Genomic DNA, 19,156 nt, shown 5'->3' on the forward strand with positions numbered 1-19,156 from the left:
TAATAGAAACAAACCGCAACAAACCATCAATGCACAAATTTTTATGTTTTACTGATTTGACACATAATTTGACACATGATGACTTCTTGAAGTTAATACTTCTAATAGTTCTATTTTTTCCATAGCACACTACTTGTTTCCACTTTGACTTCCTTAACTTAGTTTACCGGTGACAATAACAGTTATGTATTTATCTTAGTTGTGAATAGGATAATTGATATTAAAGTATAATGAAATAAAAATTAAAAATTTGTGTAGAAAATCTGACGTTTTTATATTTTCTACGATTCATCGAGAGAAAAACAAATGCGTGGAGGCAAGAACTCATAAAAATTTACATATTAACGCTATTTTTTTGGTATTATTTTAAGTATTAAAATTAGTGTAATATTTAAATAAAAACAAAATTAAACTGTTTAAAATATATTTATTTCGTTAAAATCATAATAATAGAAGTATAACTTCTTACTCGCGTACAAAGTACACACACGTTTTTTTTTTGTTATATTTTATAGTGTTATTTGTCTTATTTTTGTTTTGATTCATTATATACGGTGACATCTGGACAATGTTCCTTTGATTTTTTTCATAGCACATTACGTGCTTCTATATTTCCACTGATATGACAGCAACAGTTATGTTTAAAATTTACACGTTTCTTAAGATATCTCGAGATAGAAAAAAGGTATCGACATGTGGTTTTCGGTATTCTGTTGCTAATTTGGTGTAATTTTGTAATACAGGAAAAAATACATACTTGTATTTAATATTTTCCAAAGAAAACTATATTTCTAAAAAAGAATAAATAGCACCTTCTAGCCGGCATATTACGTAATAGGCTGTTTCCAAATTATAACTATTACATTGACGAAAAGAAAAAGAACTGTTTTCAACAAGACCCATTTTGTAAAAATCGATTAAGCAGAACCGGACTTACAGCGATTTTTTCATAACAATGTTCCCACTCACCCCCACCTCTTATTTGCACAGGTAGACTTAAACTTGTGAAATAAAATATGCACATAATTGTATGAACAATACTATGATTGGATTTCCAGTGCCCTTTCATTAGGCAAATTTTGTAAAATTTCGATTTTTTAATTTTTGATATTCAATTCCGCCCTCTAGCGGTGGACTTACAATTATGAAAATAATTTCCAGGCTTTTCTCGGGGAAACTTTTGTTATAAATTTTTTTTCCCAAAGCTGTAGTATAAACGGTTCCTGAGAAATGGCCGAGAGCCATTCTTATTGGGACACCCGGTACAGGAAACTCCTCCTTGTGGATACAAAATTCAAGTTTTGTAAATAAACATTTAGTGACATTTATCACAATTAATGTTTTACAACCTGGCAAAGTGAACAGCATGTGCAGGTTTAGCAAATATTCAGACGAAGATATCAATTTTTTTTTATTGTTACAAACGCCATCTGTTTATTTCAAACCATAAACACTAAGCATTTTTGTTGAATAGAATTTTAACATTAAGAGTGATCGCCCAGTGGCTATAACTTTATTGGTTGAATACTTTTCTAACTGGATATACATTGGTATATCCAGAAGATATCAATAAAATATTAATTAAAATTATTTAAAAATACAGTTTTTTTCATAAAATAGCCTTACCGAATTACACTCGAGCGCTTAAAATTGCCGATTTGTATTGCCCTCGTGACAATTTGACATTAGGTGTAGAACTAAAAGTTTATTTTGATTCAGTTTCTTAAATGTGACAGTGGTCAAAACTAGAAAACTCATAATTAAACAGACACAAAATACCTAAAATTTATTCTCAGTATAATAGTGTAAGTAGATTATTCCCAGTATAATGATAATCTCTAGACCGTCGGTCTAGACGGTCTAGTTAGTTGAGGCGCAGTCGATTGACAAGTTTAGTGGATTTTTTTCGATTTGCGATCGCTGTTTCGAGCCTCAGCTAGGTCATGAAATTTATAAAAAGGCCAACGCCGTAGTATAAAACTCAATAGAGTCTACGGCTTGGTCTGGAATAAACTAGTGTCTGATCGGCCTATGGAGAAGCGGTACGGCAAGGGATAAGGGCTTGCGGCTTGGTGATACTCCTCCATAGATCCCTACCGAAGGGCATTGACGCCCAAGAACGGTGTATATAAATAATGATAATCTGATTGGACAGAATTAAACACGTGATGAAAAATCATACTATACAATTGGAAATTAAAATCATTAAAAAATAATCTTTATAATAAATTCTTATAGGTAATAAAATTACTCAATTTTGTTTACGTATTTTAAGTTCATCGCTTTTATTTCAGTTTTCTTTCTTTTTCAGGCATTCTTTTTACCGTAGAAAAATTATTGGATGTAAGAAAATATGTAATTTTGTTTTTTTTGTATTAAGTTTTTTAAAAAGTGGCATCATTAAAAATGTATTCGTAATGTTGACTTAAATAAACGTTTTTTTATGTAGTTGTTTATTTAAAATTAAAACAAGAATCAAATAAATTGCTGGACGACATTAACTGAAATACAGAGCTATAAAAACCTTCTTATATCTTCCAGTGCGGAGTTTTTGAAGTACGAAATTTTGTTACGATTCTTGACACCGTCTTCGCTGTTTATCTCCAGTTGGTCTCTCTCTCTCTCTCTCTCTCGCTCTGTCTCTCTCTCTCTCTGTGTCTCTCTCTCTCTCTATCTCACTCTCTCTCTCTCTCTCTCTCTCTCTCTCTCTCTCTCTCTCTCTCTCTCTCTCTCTCTCTCTCTCTCTTACATATACATAAACACACATACACAATAGTAATCCCCGACCTGAATGAGGCTTGCATACCTACAGGAACATTTGGGCATACAATTCATTTGGGTGAGGAAGTTTGTTTCAGGTACATCAAGAAAGAATCATCCGAGCCCCAATTTTCTCCAAGCACTCCTCCGTAATCCCTCTTATAGCACGCTGAGAGTGGCTACTATCGTAATAATTTTAAAGCATTTATAGTGTAATTTTGTTACGTAATGCATGACTTCGCTAATTTGTTTATACCGCGATGTCCACACTAAATGCTTGGATTTAGCCATATCCTGAACGTGGTAAATGCAAGCATTCCAGTTGGATTAATGACAAGTATTTTGTCGAGCTTGCTTCAAAATTTTAACTATTTTCATTTTAAGACAAGTGCAAGCCATTGTCAGCATATGTTTCGGTAAAAAAAACGTGTGAATAAGCTTTGGCTTCTTGTTTAATTTCTTGTTTCTTCTGATAAAAAAAATTTGATCAATCAGCATGTAAAGACACCTTTTCACCTTAAAAATTGCGAAAAACTCTTCTTCTTCTTCTTCTTCTTCTTCTTCTTCTTCTTCTTCTTCTTCTTCTTCTTCTTCTTCTTCTTCTTCTTCTTCTTCTTCTTCTTGTTCTTCTTCTTCTTCTTCTTATTCTTCTTCTTCTTCTTCTTTTTCTTCTTTTTCTTCTTTTATTTAGGCAGTATTGCCTCTTTATCTTCAACGGTGACAATTTAGGTGTCCCTAAATTGTCATTCCATCTTTTCCTTGGGCGTCCTATACTTCTTCTGCCTAACGGTAACTTGTCCATGGCTACTCTTACTATCCTTGATTCAGACATCCTGCTTATGTGTTGATTCCACTCTTTTTTCTGTTCTTTACCCAGGTATTTATATTATCTACCCCACATATGCGTCTGATTTCCTTACTTCTTACCCTGTCCTGTAGTCCTTTTCCAGCAATCCTTCTTAAGATCTTCATTTCGTTGGTCTCCAGATGTCTTTGTTTTCTGGTCTTGTTTCGGCCGTGTAAGTCATAACTAGCCTAATAACTGACTTATATATTCGGGTCTTTGTTTCCATTCTTAGGTATTTGTTTTTCCAAATTGTGTCGTTTAGGCATCAGGCCGTTCTACTGGCTTTAATTATTTGGCCTTTACCTCTTCTTCAATATTGTTGTCGGCTGATAGATTAATTCCCAGGTATTTGAAAGCCATTACTTGTTATATAATTTGATTTTCTAACTCCAATTTGCATCTTATTGGTTCTTTGGCTATTACTAAGCTTTTTGTTTTTTGGGCTGATATTTTCATATTCATTTCTTTTGCGTTAATGCTGAATTCGTACAGTAATCTTTATAGGTCATCTTCGCACTCGGCTACTAACGAAAAACTCTTAAGGGACCCAACTCAAAAGGACAATTGAAAATGGCGCAGTGCTAAGGGACTCAAACATCGAGCAGGAACTTTTTAACAAAGACATTTGCGATGCCTTGTTATCTTCGGGAATTCCAAGTTCAAAAGTGGACAATGTCACTTTTACATCATTTTTGCAGAAATATCATACACTTAAAATTCCTGATAAGAAAAAACCTTTAGAAAAAATACACCGAGATTTGCTACGATGAGACCATAAAAAAATATTATAGTTGACTAGAGTACTGATTTACGGGGGCGCTATATGCCACATTTAAATGATTTTAAGTTTATACGAAGATGTAAAAAATAAATGTCACTTTATTGCTTTAAAGCAATTGGAGAAAACAAACAATTTAACCTTAACATGTATGAGTTGTCCCGTTTTTCTTTTCAACCGAAAAATATACCATGCGATAAAGTTTGATTAATGTTAAGCGTCAGTACTATACCTACTAGGTGTTTCCCAACGTGGGGCCCACGCCCCACAAGGGAGCAATTTGATTGTTAAGGGGGGCAATTCGAATATGGACTCAACACGATTTTCCCCCACTCCGGATCATTTAAATGCAATGCTAGATTTTTGCGAAGAATAATAAAGTCTCTATTTGCTGATCATGCTCATACTTTCTCATACTCCAAGTTTCTTTATTCATCGCTAAAACTGGAAAAAATCATACCATAGAATTAAATTTAATAAAACCAACAATATCTGCATTTCTTAAAACGATTCTTGAAAAAGATGTAAAAGCTATGCCATTCAGTAACAATACTGTTAGCGAAAGAATAAATGTAATGTGTGAAGATATTGAAAAACAACTTGTTGAAAAACGGAAAACAAGATATTTCTCAGTGCCAATAGATGAATCAATTTTGAGAGACAGTGCGGCAATATTGATAACTTGTATCTTGTGCTGCTGATAGTGTTCCTAAAATAATGGCAAGAAAATGCCTGCTTAAAATTGATAAAACATGGGAATCCAGAAATGATTCTTGTGCATTGTGTTATTCTTAGGGAAAACTTGGTAGCTAAAAATATACCTATCGTTTGTTTTAAATGAAGTACTACATTCAGTAATAAAGTGTGTTAATGCTATTAAATCTAATGCCAAAATGTGAGCGTCTCTTCAAGCTAGTTTCTGAAGAAATGAAGTATCGTTAACAATCGATGGTAAAGCATTTGTGAGTTATTTAGCCTAAATTTTTGAAAAACTTTGCAACTTCAAGGAACAAATAAAACTCTTGTCGATGCAAAGCGAATATATTTTGTTTCATTATCATTACCAATATCGAGTTATGTAAGAAATATATTAATAACAAAAACTTTTAATTGAACAGTTTCATTGGCTCCAAAAATGTGAAGTAACTCTACCTGTTTACTTATTATTGTCAATCATCTGAATATTCTATCGGCTGATTTAAAAGAATAATTTTCTGATTAAAAACAAATTTATTTTCCAACATGAATGATGCAGCCAATATGCAAGAAAGCTATTGCTACAGTGTCCATTTTTATATTTAGCTGAATTTGGATTTAGTGCTATATAATGGTAGAAAAAAAAATCTGCTCTTTATAACACAACGTGAAGACTTGGAGAGAAGTACAGAACATCAGAAAACAACGCAATACAGGCATAGTCGTAGACGTCGAAGGTCAGATTTTGACTACAATTGAAGATAAATTAAGAAGATGGAACGAATATATGCAAGAATTATTCGAAGATGCTGCACGAAGTCCGTATGAAATAGACAATCCCTACGGCCCAGAAATAACAAACGAAGAAGTAACTATGGCCATTAAGCGGATTAAAGATGGGAAATCAGCAGGACCTGATGAGGTGCATGGTGAAATTTTAAAGCTATTAGAGGCACACCAAATTACAGCTCTTACGAAGTTATTCAATACGAGACTGGTTACTTACCAAAAGACTGGCTACTATCAATATTCATTCCACTTCCCAAAAAAACCAACGCTAGAAAATGTGAAGAACATAGATTAATTAGTTTGATGAGCCATGTACTTAAAGTACTCCTTACTATCATTCACTCGCGCATATATACCAAATTAGAAGAACAGCTGAGTGAAGTTCAATTTGGATTCAGTGCAAGACTCGGAACGAGGGAAGCACTTTTCAGCTTGCAAGTTCTAATACAGAGAGTCAGGGATGTCAACTGCGATGTGTATGCATGTTTCATAGATTTCGAGAAGGCATTTGATAAAGTCCCACATGGAAAACTAATCGATATCCTAAAACATCAGGACTCGATGGTAAGAATATAAGACTCGTTTCAAACTTATATCTCCAACAAAAAGCAACAGCTCGATTCGAAAATGAACTGTCCGAAATCTTCACAGTCGAAAAAGGAGTCAGACAGGGTTGCATACTGTCACCAGCACTATTTAACATATACTCTGAAAACATCTTTAGAGAGGCCTTGGACGAATCAGAAGATGGTATTGCAGTGAATGGACAACTTATAAATAATATTAGATATGCAGACGATACAGTATTGCTGGCAGATAGTGCGCAGGGTCTCCAAAGCATTATGGATAATTTTGTAGAAGCATGTAACAAATACGGCCTAAAACTAAACTGCAGGAAGACAAAAATAATGATCATTAGTAAAAACACCAACATAAACGCCCAAATTACAGTAAACAATACACCCTTAGAGAGAGTACAGAAAATATGCTATCTGGGCTTCAACATTAAGGATATTTGGGATCATAGCTACGAAATAAAAACTCGTATTGAAAAAGCCAGAAGCTCTTTTAACAGTACTAGGAAAATTATGTGCAACTTGTCGTTAAGTATCAATATACGCATAAGAATTCTTAGATGTTACGTCTTTAGTGTCCTCCTATACGGAGTTGAAAGCTGGAGTCTGACAGAAGATGCCATAAAACGGTTAGAGGCGTTTGAAATGTGGTGCTACCGACGTATGTTGAGGGTCTCATATATACACCACAAAACTAATATAAGTATTCTCCAGAGGCTAAGAAAAGACAAAGAAATAATTAACACCGTAAAGAACAGAAAATTGGCTTACTTCGGCCACATTATGCGTAATGAAAATACCGACTGCTACAGTTGATTCTACAAGGCAAGCTTGAGGGCAGGAGAGGCCCTGGACGTAGACGTATATCCTGGCTGGCCAATCTTAGGAAGTGGACTGATCTAACGTCAACTGATCTGTTTCGAGCTGCCGTAAATAGAATAAGATGGGTCAATGTGGTCGCCAACATCTCCAGAAGATAGGCACTTTTAGAAGAAGAAGGAGACTTGGAAGCTAGCCAACTTGGAACCTGTTATAAAATCTCTGTGAAGCAAGTAACAAGAATCAAGCGCAAGGATCTCACTAAATTAAAATAATAAATTATAGAACAATTTTGATTAAAATTATTTGGAATTTGACTTTGAGGTTTTCATTATATGGTTTGAAAATTTATTGACTATCTTGATAACAATTTTTTAGTGATTTCTTCCTAAAACCTATCATTTAAGTTTCGTAAGTGACCAATTCATTTTTTTAATATTAAAAATTATGCTACATAGGGGGCATAAGAATTTTAGACAGGCTAAGGTGGAGCATGCCCCAAAAAAGGTTGGGAAACACTAGACTATATTATAGTAAAGGCAACAGAGCTTAAAGATATTATATAGAAATTTAATTCACGTAACATGTTTAGCTCATAGGCTTAACCTGGCAGGGAAAGGAATAAGGCAATTTTCCAAATGTTATAAAAAAAAGTTTTTATAAAATCGTTATTACGAGTTCAACTTTACAAAGAACGTCTGGGTAATGTTCCATTACCACCTTTACCTGTTATCACCAGATGGGGCACTTGGTTAGAAGCAGCATTTTTTATGCGCAGTATTGTCAAGCAATAAAAAGGTTTATTCCAGAACTCAGATTCCACTTCAGCAGCTGTGAAGGAGTGTAAACTCCTTGTTGTTCTTCTTCTAGTACCGACTCAACTAATGAAGGTTGGCTGTAACCATGGCAAATCCGTCTCTATCTTCTGCTTTTATGAAAAGCGTCTGTGTGTTTAATCCGGTCCAGTTGCGAATGTTCTTCAGCCAGGATATTTGTCGTCTACCAGGACCCTGTTTTTCTTCAATTTTACCTTTCATAATCAGCTGTAATAACTCGTACTTGTCATTTCTAAGTATGCTGTGTTTCTGTTTTTAATGGTGGTGAAAAGTTCTCTGTCTCTTCCCATTCTGTACAACATATTCGTTCGTAATATAATCGGTCCACGACGTTTTCAATATTCTCCTAAACAGCCACATCTCAAAAGCTTCTATCTTTCTCATAAAGTCAACATTAACATTCGACACCACAAAGAAGAATAGAGTGGATATAACATTTTACCACGCGATATCGGATTTGCGTTACTCAGTGCGAGTCTTATGTTACTCAGAAATTTCCTCATCTTCAAAACGGCTTTGTTCAATTACACTCCAGAATCAGAATCTACCATACATAAGCTTAAATTTTAAATTTCTTAAAAGATGAAGTTTTCGATCCTAATAGCATTATTAATAATATTTAGAAAATATTAAAATATTACTAAAAGATTTTTAAATCGAAAACTTATTGGTCCATTTCCTTGGTAACACCTCCAAGGCTTCTAAACTTTGCAAGCCAAATGGATGCTGAAGCGAAGAAGACAAGAGGGAATTCAAAAAACTTAAAATTCACGACCCCGTCTGTTCAGATGGTAAATTCCAACAGAAAATGGACCCAGTTACTCGAAGGAGTAAAGACCAATATATAAAAAAAAAATATAAAAAATAAAATAAAAATTTAATTTTTAATTCAGTTGCAATGCGAAGGCAAAACAATCTTACTTTTCAATTAGAATACGGAGCATGGTCCAGTCCTTTGAATCTCGATTTTCGGCTCTTATTGGAGCTTCATCGGAAAGAACGTAGGCTTGTTCTCCATGGAGATATAGAGGCGCAAACTCGGAAAATTATAAGATTTACTGGGCATTCCAATTCCCTGAGTTACTGGTTATCTGGCAACATGTAGAAGTTTGGATCAAGAAAAAGTACTAGCAGTCTAGGATTTTTTCCTGGCTATCCAATGGCGACCTTTACTTTGGCTTTGACCTTCAACGGACGTCATCTTCTAGAGTTTCGAAGGTTTTCGGCATTAAATTGATATAAACAGATTACTCATGGGTTTTTGGGATCGGTAAACACGAATATGCCATCAGAATTAACCTCGGAGGACGTGGTTTCCAAGGTGACTGAATAGGGCTCCAGGAGTTTCGAGGGTCTTTGGTACTACATTAATGCAAACGGATTAGTTATAGGTTTTTGGGGTTGCTGAACACGAATACGTGATCAGCTCACACACAGGAGCACCTGGTTCCTAAGACAGGTTATCTTCTGGAGTTAAAAACCTAAGAGTAATCCATTTCATTCTTCCGAAACTCCAGAAGATAACCTGTCTTAGGCACTAGGTGCTCCTGTGTCTGTGCTAATCACGTATTCGTGTTCAGCAACCCTAAAAACCTCTAACTACTTCGTTTGAATTAATGTAGTACCAAAAACCCTCGAAACTCCAGGAGCGCCTTTCATTGACCTTGGAAACCAGGTGCTCCGGGAGTCAGTTCTTGTGGCATATTCGTGTTTAGCGACCTCAAAAAACCCTCCAGTAATTCATTTGCATCAATTAAATGCCGAAAACCATTGAAACTCTAGAAGATGACGTTTAGCGATTCCAAAAGCCCATGAGTAATCTGTCTACATCAATTTAATGTTGAAACCCTTCGAAACTCTAAAAGATGACGTCCGTTGAAGGTCAAGGTCAAAGTAAAGGTCGCCATTGGATAGCCAGGAGAAAATCCTAGACTACTAGTACTTTTCCTTGATCCAAATTTCTACATGTTCCCAGATAACCAGTAACTCAGGGAATTGGAATACCCAGTAAATCTTATAATTTTCCGAGTTTGTGCCTCTATATCTTGAAAATCCTTCATACGATTGAGTTGTGCCATGAGAACTTTTGATCAGGATACTTCAAAGAGTATTTTCCCAAAGTATAAAATAAATCCACTAGGACCTAATTTCCATAAGGTTTGTGCGGGGTACTTTGCGAAAGTTGATCCAGGTGATCCTCTATCAAATCTTTAATTACTGCCTTCCTAAACAAACAAGTTTAAAAATACCCCAATAACTTCTGTTCAAAGTTTTTCGATTTACAAATATTTATACACAGATAGAAAGGATAATATTTTAATTGCATAATTCTGAAAAACAAAATTATTGTCAATTATTTTGATAACGATAATACTATAAAGAATAGTTTGTGAAATTGCTTATGTACTAGAAGTGTGTATGGTTACTGTATTTCGTAAAATATTATTATTTTGAATATATTAAAATAAATAAACGTCAAAAATTTTTCAATCTTACTGCAGCTTTAATATATATAAAACGTATGACTTATTAAATACTATGGTTTATTTTTAAACTAAAAAGAAAGATTCACATCCAAGAAAGTCACTACAAAAATCACCAAATAAATCTTCTTTTTTGATTGACCATATCGGCCTTCGCCGGTAATCCATACATATTATATTATACTAATACGTCGCTAAAGAGTTCTAAAAACAACTGTTTTTTATATAAAAATAGACTAAAAATCTAAAAATTAAAGGAATAACGCAGAAAATAAAAAAATCGCCGATATAACTTAATTAACCTATGAAATGCCAGTAGTGTTAAAATTTGATAAATGTCATTAGTGTCCAAATTACATAACAGTGGAGTAAACTTGCCTGAGGTTGTACCAATTACAAACATAGTTTTGAATTACTCCTCTTGGTTTAAAAACAGACCACAGGAGGAGGGAATTTTAGATTATTATTATATGAATTATTGGTTTTAAATGCAAATTTTCAAGACTATAACTTACATCTGTATATTTGCATGTTATATAAATTAATATATGTACCGATTACGGATATTCTTTAAAAATTTTGGCATATTTTCGCCAATTTTGTGCGTTATATACATGGGTATAATTTGTTCTGTTTTCTCTTATAGTAATATTCTTTATAATATGCAGTATGGTGCAAATGAAAGGAATAAATTCGTTGTTTAATAAATCGGCCACCCCAAGGAAAAATCCTGAAACCAATCGATTTTTATTTTTAAATTTTGATTTTTTGACATAGTGACGTCGTCCATCTGGGCGTGATGTTAATCGATGATTTTTTTTTTAAATAAAAATAGGGGTCGTCTTCTAGCTCGTTTAAAAGTTTATTCTACTCTTTAATCAGAGATATAAACATAATTATATAACATATATAATTATATACATAAATAATTATATAACATAATTATTTATACAGGGTGTCCAATTTTTTTAATTTAAATTAATTGATACAAAAAGAAGAATATATTATGTAAGTTATTTAATTTAAAATATATTTTACCGCTGTCAGAAAAGATAAAAAAATGTTTATTCGACAAATAAACATTGCTTTTCGCCTAAATTCAATGCTCCAACTGCTAAGAAGCAAATGGGTGGCAGCTTAAACATTTAATTTTAGCGAAATACGATGTTTATTAATGAAATAAACATTTTTTTTCTGTTTTCTGACAGAGGTAAAATATATTTTAATTTAATTAAATTACATACATTCTTCTTTTTGTGTCAATTAATTGAATTCAAGATAAACATTTTAGGACACACTTTATAAATAGTTATGTCAATGTTAATATTACTGAATAGAGAATTTAATAACCTTTCAAATGAGCTAGCGGACGACCCGTATTATTATTATAAAAACATCGATTATGTCATCACGCCCAGATGGATTACGTCACTAGTATGGTATATATGTCAAAAAATAACCTATGAAAAAAACGAATTTATTCCTTTCATTTGCACCACACTGTACGAAAATCTCTGCTTATAATATTAAGTTATTTTATCTTACCTTTAATGAAATGCATCTGACAGCGAGTAGAAATCACTGTTTTACAAATATCAATATAATATGTAATATTGTGTTGTATATTTATAACAAACTATATTACGTAAATTGTTCGGAACTTTTTAACTTAAATGCATCTTAACAAAGAAGCTCTATTAAACTGATTGTTAAATCCTACTAAATAAATAAATCTGTTTTTGTAAAATTAATTTATAACTTTGTGTAGTTAAACAAAAATAAATATAATAAAATATGTTTTAATGTAATGTTGCAAATTTAGTTTATATAATGATTTTATAAAGAATGGTCGAGATACGGAATTATTTTTCAATATCAAATACTTGTTTTGGTGAAGTTACGACCCTCTTATATCAAAAGTGCTTACAAAGTATAGAGAAGACCGTATATAGATAAGACGAAAAACTTGGGTTGGCTGGGAAAAATATTCATCATCATCATCAGTAGCTCGACAACCCTTTTTGGGTCCTGGCTTGTTCTAGGATTTTCCGCCATTCTGTTCTGTTCCTTGCTTTGTTCTTTCAGTGGGTAATCTCAAGTGTTTTCAGATCTTGTTCCACTTGTTCCATGTATGTAAGTTTGGGTCTTCCCTTTGACCTTGACCTTCTCCCTACTGGTGTTTACTTCATTATATGTTTTGGTGTTTCGGTCTCCAATATTCGTTCAACATGGCCCATCCAGCGCAGACGTCCGATCTTTATGGATGATATGACGTCGGGTTCGTTGTATGCTGCGTATAGTTCAAAATTATATCTTCTGCGCCATACGTCATTTTCTTTCACCCCCTTATATATGTGGCTAAGGATTTTTCGTTCAAACGTACCTAATAAGTTCTCACCGCTTTTCGACAGTGTCCATGTCTCTGATCCATATATAAGGACCGGTTTTATCAGGGTTTTGTATATTTTGCATTTGGTTTTTCTTGTAATGTTGTTAGATCTAAGATGTTTAATGAGTCCATTATACGTTTTATTAGAAATATATACTTTTCTCTGAACTTATTCGCTGACATTGTTATCAGCGGTAACTAGTGAACCTAGATATGTAAAATGTTTTACGCTTTCGATATTATAGTCTCCTATTGTCAGATTCTGTAGATTTCTTTGTGCTGTCGATTTGCTGGCCTTCATGTATTTGGTTTTTATGTCATTAATATTTAGGCCACTGTTTTGTGCCGCTCTTTCTATCGCATTACATGCTTCTATCATTTCTCTTTTGCTTCTAGCTATGATATCAACATCATCTGCAAATGCCAATATTTTTACACTTTTGGTTATTATTGTTCCTCTGGTGTTGACTTTTGACTCTAATTATTTTCTCTAATTTGATGTTGAATAGAATACAGGATAGGGCATCTCCCTGTCGTAGGCCTGTTCTACCTGTCTACCTGATCTCCCTGTCGTAGGCCTGCAGAAACCACATTGATATCCCCCAACTATTTGTTCCGCATATGGTCTCAATCGCTCATACACAATATTTGACAGTATTTTATATGCCACAGTCAGTAGCGTTATTGCCCGGTACATTAGTTTTTACATTGAAGCTGATCTCCCTTTTTATGTAGTGGAATGATTACTCCGGTATTCCAGTCTTGTGGCAGTTGCTTATTATTCCATATGTTCACTATAAGTTCGTGTATCGCATTCAATAGGAAGTCTCCGCCTTCTTTTATTAATTCTGCGCTAATGTTGTCCAATCCAGGTGACTTGTTGTTTTTCAGTCTGGTAACTGCTTCTTGCACTTCAGCTACTGAAGGGGGGAGGGGGTTGTTTCTCTGGTATCCGTTTGATCCAGTATAATTCCAACGTATAGTGGATCTCCGTTTTGTTTAAACTTTTTTTGAAGAATTCTGTCGACCTTTGTAGTATTTCACTCTGTTGAGTTACTATATCTCCTTCTTTGTCTCTGTACATCATTGTTCTTGGTTTAAATTCGGTTCTGCTGTTGTTAAGTTTTTGGTAGAATTTTCTGGTTTCTATTGGTTTATTGAATTCTTCAATTTCTTGGAGTTCTTTTTCTATGTGTTCTCTTTTCTTTCTGCGGTGTATTTTCATTCCTTCCCTCCTTAGCATTCTACATTCTTCCTCTGCCTGTCTTGTTCTATGTCGTTGTTGTAGTCGTTGTGTATGCATTATTTTTTCTCTCTGTTATGTTACTACACTCTTCATCGAACCACTTCCCTTCAGTTGATTTGACCTTTTTTGTTGTAGACCCAAGGTCTCTTTGGCAGCGTCTTGTATGATGTTTTTATAGGCTTCCCATTCTCTGTTTATATCCTCATGCTTTTGTCTGTTTTCTAGCCTTCCTTTTATATATTCTTTTTATTTGGCCCTTTTGCTGTTGTCTGCTAAGTTTTTATTTCATATTTTTCAATTTTGGATCCCTTTTCTTTTTTAATGTTTGATATTCTGGCTCTTATTCTGCTTTCCACTAGGTAGTGATCTGAGTCTGCATTTGCCCCTCGTCTGCTGCATACGTTTATTACGTCTGAGTGATGTCTAGAGTGAATAATAACATGATAGATCATGTTTACTGTAACCCTATCTGGAGATCTCCACGTTCCCTTATGAATATTTTTTCGCCAGAAGTCTGTGCTTGCAATGACCATGTTAAGGGAAGTTGCTAGATTTATTAGTCTGATGCCATTATCATTAGATACTTCATGGAGGCTGTGCTTACCTATCGTTGGTGGGTATTGTTGTTCTTTTCCTATTTTTGCGTTGAGATCACCATAAATAATTTTGATGTCATTCTTTGGGCATGAATGGTATGCAGCTTCTAGATCTTCGTCTTCTTTTTCCTTTGTAGGGGCATGCACATTTAAAATGCTATAGTTAAAGAAAGTTCCTCTTAGTCTCTACACATTCTAGGGTTCATAGCACGAAAGTCTCTTACGAAAGTCTCTTTAGATGAAATCATTTCATCTAAAATGGGTGGAGGAGGTAGTCAAACCAACTAAAAGCCGTAAATTATCGCGCCGTAAAAAATCGCCCTTGTGGCCAAAGCCTTAGTCCAAATTTTTATTAAAAACGGTGTTGATTCTCAAAATTCCATGGTTTTACAGTTTGTTAACGCTGATGAATGGTGTATACGGAAATATTTTTCGAACCGACTATTAGAGCTTCTCGATTTAAATAAATAAACAATTAAACGCGCTTTCTTGACAATTGAAAACAATATTTTAAAATAAAGCAAGCCCAAAATATTCATAGAAAGCTGACATAAGAAGGTTTGACCTTTAATTTGTTTACTTGTGAATTCAAAAATAATATTTTTTAATTGTGTTTTGAGCCTTGAAAACCGCAATTTTTCGTTTTTTTTTCAGTTTTTTGTTTCAGTTTAAATTATTTATGATCGAAAACTCGAAATGATCCATGTTTATTGTTTATGATCAATGATGACATAAAAACTCTAAAATGATTGAATTTAGTGCAAAATTACAATGAACCTTTTTGTTTAGAATAATCAAAAACACCTAAAAAAGGTTTGTTTAGGCCTACACACCCCAAAAAAAAATTATTTTTACAATTTGTTAAAAAATTATTTAAATAAATTAGGACCACTTTTAGTATGGGCGACATTTTGAACCTTATTCTAGGGGGAATCCCCCTTCTACCGAGGACAAGTAGAGCTGATTTAAAAGTTCATTGGCCTCATCTATCCTATCAGCATTAGTACAGTATCATCTGCATATCTCAGATGGCTAAGCTTTTGTCCTTTTATGTTTATGCCCTTGTCGGTCAGTTTTGCCCTTTTACACATTTATTCCAAAAGCGTAGTGAACAGTTTCGGCGATATGGTGTCCCCCTGACGTACTCCACGTTCTATCGGGTATTTTTGGGTTTGACTGGCTGTTGCGTTTTGGTATATACACACACCTAAACTTATATGGAATCATCTGATATTTCTTACTATTTCGTGCGAATTTAAAAAAACGAACACACTAAGTCAAACAATATTTATTTTAAAGCAATTTAATAACAAATACATAACAATTAAATATAACAATAAAGTATTTAACAAACAAATTGAAAGTAGTTGTTTTAAAGTCAATAGCATACAAAATTTCAATATAAAACGAATAAAGTTTAAATTGTTTTTATTTTTTTTTGCATTTTATGGTAGTCAGTGTTATCACCTCTAGTCTTTATGCAAGCTTCAGTTTGCGTGGGCACACTCCTAATCAAATTATCAACATTTTGTTGTGGTAGGTTCCTCCATCCTTTAAGAGAAGCTTGTACTAGCTGTGCGGTATTTTGTGAATTATGCCGGTGAGCTCTAATTTTTCTTTTAAGCATATTCCACAAATACTCTATAGGAATAAGCTCCTGTGAGCAAGCAGGCCACTCCAAACAAGACAGACTTCTGCTTCAATGATGTCTGTAGTCACTCTAATGGTATGTAGAGGTCCATTATCATGCAATAAATTATATTTTCTCCTGTTGCACCTCTCCAGAGCCTGACTACAGGTTATCAACATACCTGTGAGCTGTTAAAGTTGATTGGATGAAAATTAAAAGAGTTTTTTTACGGATCACAATTCCTCTCCAGAACATTACACTTGCCCTTGTATATTTGTGAACAGATCTGACAGTTTTCGCTCTTGCTTATCTTCCTCGACCTCTAAGTACACGATTTCGTGGGTCATCTGATTTTACACAAATCCTGACTTTTTTTGAAAATAGCACGTTTTGTCAATTCCCAATGTTCCAGTTTTGGTGGTGAAGACACCAATTTAGGCGATCAATCTTGTGCTGCCTAGATAACTCGGGAACCCATAACTGTCTCTTGCTGTATACTTCTTGGTACGAAATCTTCTTCTTATCGTTTCAACTGAAACAGTTACACCTGCAGCTTCCAAAAGCTGCTTTTGGAGCTGCAGGTGAGAAATGGTTGGGTGCCTTTCAGCTGATTGGACAATTAAACGATCGAGGAGAGCCGTTATTACTTTTGGAGACTTTCCCTTGCTTTATTTTTAAGCTTTCTTAGTTCCTGTTACCTAGCATAGGTTTTGGACAGAACGCCCTGTATTACGTCTAGCTCTACAGTAACGATGTGATGCCACGACAAGCAATAAGCTGTTTTACCAGAGACGACCGGAGGAGTATCCGTGTTGGCGCATAGCGGCGCTGGGGGAAATCGAAGGAGTAGTGGCAGCGAGAGCATATTTAAGGCGAGCCAGGAGAATGATAAAATCAGTCGTGGCTAGCGTATTGCACTAACCATGGCTCAACTGCTGCTGCTAGCGTATTGAACTAGCATTAGCTGGCTTGGCAAAAGATGGACCGTATGTGAGGTGGGACTATGCCTAGGCGGACGCCACAGTAGTGACGTGGGTCTTGCCATGATCGTTATCGCAGTAGGCGGTAGTAGCGAGGAATGATCTCCGGATCGGAATATAGGGCTATGTTAATTTAAAGTAGCGAGATTGTTATTGTATATAAATATACTGTTTATCGTATTATTTTAATGTTGCTCTTATGATCGGACAACTGTAATAAAGTTTAACCCGCGAGTAGTCGCGCGGTAAGATAGAATCTCAATTTTTATCCTTTTTCGCGATAACTTGATGAAAAATTTTGCAATTTTGAAAAAATTTCGTAAGTGCCTCGAGGAAGGGTGTAGCAATGCGTAGGATTTTTTTTTCTTCTTCTTCTTTTTGTGGAATTTATGGCTTTGGGGAGAGCCAATTAGCTTTAACCCGCGAGTAGTCGCACCGTTAGATAGAATCTCACATTTCATCCTTTTTCGTAATACAGTAAAGCCTGTCAGTAACGGCCACTAAAAATGAAAGAACTATTGGTCGATATAGAAAGGTGGCTGCTATTGCCAGTTTTTGTAGTCTACATAATATAATTGGTTTGGGAAATTTTTAAACTGGCCGTTAAAACAGGTGACCGATGTTGGCAGGTCGCCGTTAACACAGGTTTTACTGTACAGTAAAATTTGTCAGTAACGGCCACTAAAAATGAAAGAACTATTGGCCGATATAGAAAGGTGGACGGTATTGCCAGTTTTTGTAGTCTACATATAATTGGTTTGGAAAATTTTAACTGGCCATTAGGACAGGTGGCCGATGTTGGCAAGTGGCCGTTAACACGGGTTTTTTTTAATAAAATTGTTAGAAATATATATTTTCAATATAAAAAGTAGATAAAAATAGTACAAAATAAAAATTTGTTTTAAATTCGTATTTTGAGATAGAATCTCACACGCGACTATCGACGTTACAGAAGTGAGCGCGACTACTCCCGGATTAATATTGTTTTTCCTTTGCAGAAAACGGAATTATATTTTATTTTATTTGTTTTAAACTGTATATAATTATAATTATCTTTAATACATTTACTTTATTTTTAACTTGTGTTTTACTGAGTCTGTCGTCCTTGAAAGAACTACCCATTACACTATGTCCCTCTGAGAACATTACTTTCTCCACAAGACCAATAATCTTTCCTCGTAAGTTCTATAACCCCACATGAGGCATATTTTCGTTTTTGGGCGCAAAAGTTAGTTTATTTATTTTCGTTCAATTTGCAACTCAAGCAAATAACCTATACCGTACCGAGCTGTACTATCAGACAATCTGATTGTCTTGTATATTTGTTTATTTTCAATAAAAACCTTTATTATTCGCAACAATAACAAGTTCTTAAAAAAAATATTACTTTGAAATACATGGTGATTCCATATTTAAGTTTGGGTGCGTTTATGTTTAATTATATTTATATACCGATAGTCAATTCGCCATTCTGTCAAGGCTTCAAACATTTTTTGTTGATCTACGGTGTCAAAGGCCTTTTTATAGTCCACAAATATTAAAGCTAGTCGTTTATTATATTCAGTGCATTTTTCTATAAGATTATTTTTTATTACCAGTTCGCTTGTTCCATAGCCTTTCCTAAAACCCGCCTGATAAAATTCTAAAAATTGTTCTATGGGCTGATTAAAAAATAAATTGGAATTGTATCAGCCCATAGAAAGTTAGTGTACTAACTAAAAGATAGTGTACT

General features: G+C 34.3%; 2 protein-coding genes across 2 annotated transcripts in view; one reads left to right on the forward strand and one right to left on the reverse strand.

The window, feature by feature from the left end:
* LOC114325881 (general odorant-binding protein 69a-like) overlaps positions 1–2,448 on the forward strand; it is a 33,928-nt gene extending 31,480 nt beyond the window's left edge. Inside the window, exon 6 of the mRNA XM_028274016.2 lies at positions 2,312–2,448. Coding sequence (XP_028129817.1) covers positions 2,312–2,329 — 18 coding nt within the window. The 3' untranslated portion in view covers positions 2,330–2,448. The remainder of the gene's footprint in view (positions 1–2,311) is intronic.
* LOC114325880 (myogenesis-regulating glycosidase) overlaps positions 1–12,281 on the reverse strand; it is a 128,795-nt gene extending 116,514 nt beyond the window's left edge. The window contains exon 1 of the mRNA XM_028274015.2: positions 12,129–12,281. Within this exon, the coding sequence (XP_028129816.2) occupies positions 12,129–12,144 (16 nt within the window). The 5' untranslated portion in view covers positions 12,145–12,281. The remainder of the gene's footprint in view (positions 1–12,128) is intronic.
* Positions 12,282–19,156: the final 6,875 nt, after the last annotated feature.

Source organism: Diabrotica virgifera, chromosome 1, assembly GCF_917563875.1.
Source record: "Diabrotica virgifera virgifera chromosome 1, PGI_DIABVI_V3a".
Lineage (NCBI taxonomy): Eukaryota > Metazoa > Arthropoda > Insecta > Coleoptera > Chrysomelidae > Diabrotica > Diabrotica virgifera.